Source organism: Amphimedon queenslandica, unplaced genomic scaffold (assembly GCF_000090795.2).
Source record: "Amphimedon queenslandica unplaced genomic scaffold, v1.1 AMPQUscaffold_5670_Cont22364, whole genome shotgun sequence".
NCBI classification, from domain to species: domain Eukaryota; kingdom Metazoa; phylum Porifera; class Demospongiae; order Haplosclerida; family Niphatidae; genus Amphimedon; species Amphimedon queenslandica.
The window spans coordinates 1-1,722 of record NW_003554031.1 but is presented as its reverse complement, the minus strand read 5'-3'; the positions used below and the strand labels follow the sequence as shown (position 1 = coordinate 1,722).

At 34.1% G+C, this 1,722-nt stretch overlaps 2 protein-coding genes across 2 annotated transcripts; one reads left to right on the top strand and one right to left on the bottom strand.

Annotated features, from left to right (window-relative positions):
* The first annotated feature begins 157 nt into the window (after positions 1-157).
* Positions 158-1,003, top strand: LOC100640436 (uncharacterized). Its single transcript, XM_003391820.3, has 5 exons — positions 158-307; positions 356-458; positions 516-535; positions 590-711; positions 764-1,003. The coding sequence occupies exons 1-5, from the start codon at positions 184-186 to the stop codon at positions 890-892; spliced, it is 498 nt and encodes a 165-aa protein (XP_003391868.1). The 5' UTR covers positions 158-183; the 3' UTR covers positions 893-1,003.
* Positions 870-1,553, bottom strand: LOC109592301 (uncharacterized). The gene is made up of 3 exons (XM_020007786.1): positions 1,214-1,553; positions 1,088-1,154; positions 870-1,034 (listed from the first exon to the last, which is right to left on the bottom strand). The coding sequence occupies exons 1-3, from the start codon at positions 1,418-1,420 to the stop codon at positions 985-987; spliced, it is 324 nt and encodes a 107-aa protein (XP_019863345.1). The 5' UTR covers positions 1,421-1,553; the 3' UTR covers positions 870-984.
* Between the last annotated feature and the right edge of the window lie 169 nt (positions 1,554-1,722).

Genomic DNA, 1,722 nt, shown 5'->3' with positions numbered 1-1,722 from the left:
ACATAAGATATATATATATATATCTATTCTCTTTTTATTGTATATGCAACCTATAATAAACTACTGGAAATTTTAATAATTCTAAAAGTCAAACACTACTAACATGACTAACCTCTCTGCAGATTTTATTACTTACAAAGGAGGGTGGGGTGATAGGTGTGACTTAACTGACTAATTCCAATAATGGCGTCTTTAGTACAAGGGGAGGACAGTGAAAGCAGCGAAGATGAAATCAACACTGACATGCTGCCGTCTCATCCAAAAGGAACAATAATGACAGGAGAAGAAGAGGAGGACGAGGATGAAGGTAGACATGATTATTGTTAATTTTTATAAGATATCATTAATTTTGTAGACATTGATAGTTCTGTACAGGATCAGGGAAAGGAAGAGGGCGGGTCAGTCATAAGTGGGGATTCACCTTCTCTTCTCCGGAAACCTCAATGGGTACCTCCTTCGTAAGCTATCATCCATTATCATACATTAATAATGACACGACACTCTTATTATAATAGGTTGCTCCACAAGAGATTAGGTAACAATGATTTATAGTGTCTTATTACACATTTTTATTTCGTGTTTAAATTAGGTGATGCTAATATTAACCTCCGTAAGAATATTGTTGATAGAATATTAAAACTGTATCGACTAACGTGTCAAAATTTGACCATTGTTAATGATAATTTGAGTAGAGCACAAGTTGTTATAGAGGTATGATGTTTCTGTTATGCGTATTATTTTTATTAATTTTTTTTGTTTATAGAAAGTCAATGCTAATGTGAAGAAGAGTGATCATGATTTAGCTCAATTGAAAGCTAATTTGGACGACATTTTTGAATCTGCCAATTCGCTGGCACCAAATCTAAATGTTACTGAGAAAGGCAATGTCTAATTAATAACACTTTGTGCGTGTGTGAAGTGTGTGTTTTAAAAATTATTAGTTTATATTCACAATGCTTAAAATTTTTTTTCATAATAATAAGTTTACTTCCATGGATTCCCATGTGGCTTGATATGAGACAAGGCGACCATAACTAATAGAGAAGACACAGCAACAATAAATATGTGCCAAGTAAATAATGCTTACTGCAATAAAGGTGAATGTTGATGACATCTTTTTGAATCATATCTTGTATGTTATCATTATGTTTCTCCTTTGTTTTCAAGAAATGCCGGAAGTATAAGTAATAGACTAAGTAAAAATTGAACTCACTGTTTTAGTTTTATCTGATAATTTTGTATTAGATCTTGTCGATGGTCTTACTAGCAGTAATGATGAATATGGTTGTGCTGTAGGGAGTGGAGGAGGGGGAGGAGAAGCAGAAGAAGAAGGAGTGTGGGCTACATTTGTCAATCTAATCACAGCCTCTTGTGTAGAGTGACTTGTCTTCTTTGATAACTTCCTTACTAATGAAGACATTTATGCTGACTCATCTGTACCAAATGAGCCAATGAAGTTATGATAACAATTATCAGGTGAATGATGTGACTATAGTAGTAGATTTTGAATAACAGATATTGAGCTCCAATAGATTAGAGCACAGTATAACTATGAAAGAAGTATACATACATGAAAGGATTATTAGAACATTTAAAAACCAACCCTCTTCTGGAATGTCGACTCAACGCCCCCACAATAATCGCCAATTATCCATATNTGTGATCATATTCTCATATATGTGACATTGGTGGTGGACTGCTTGGGCCTTCCTGTAGGCTGTA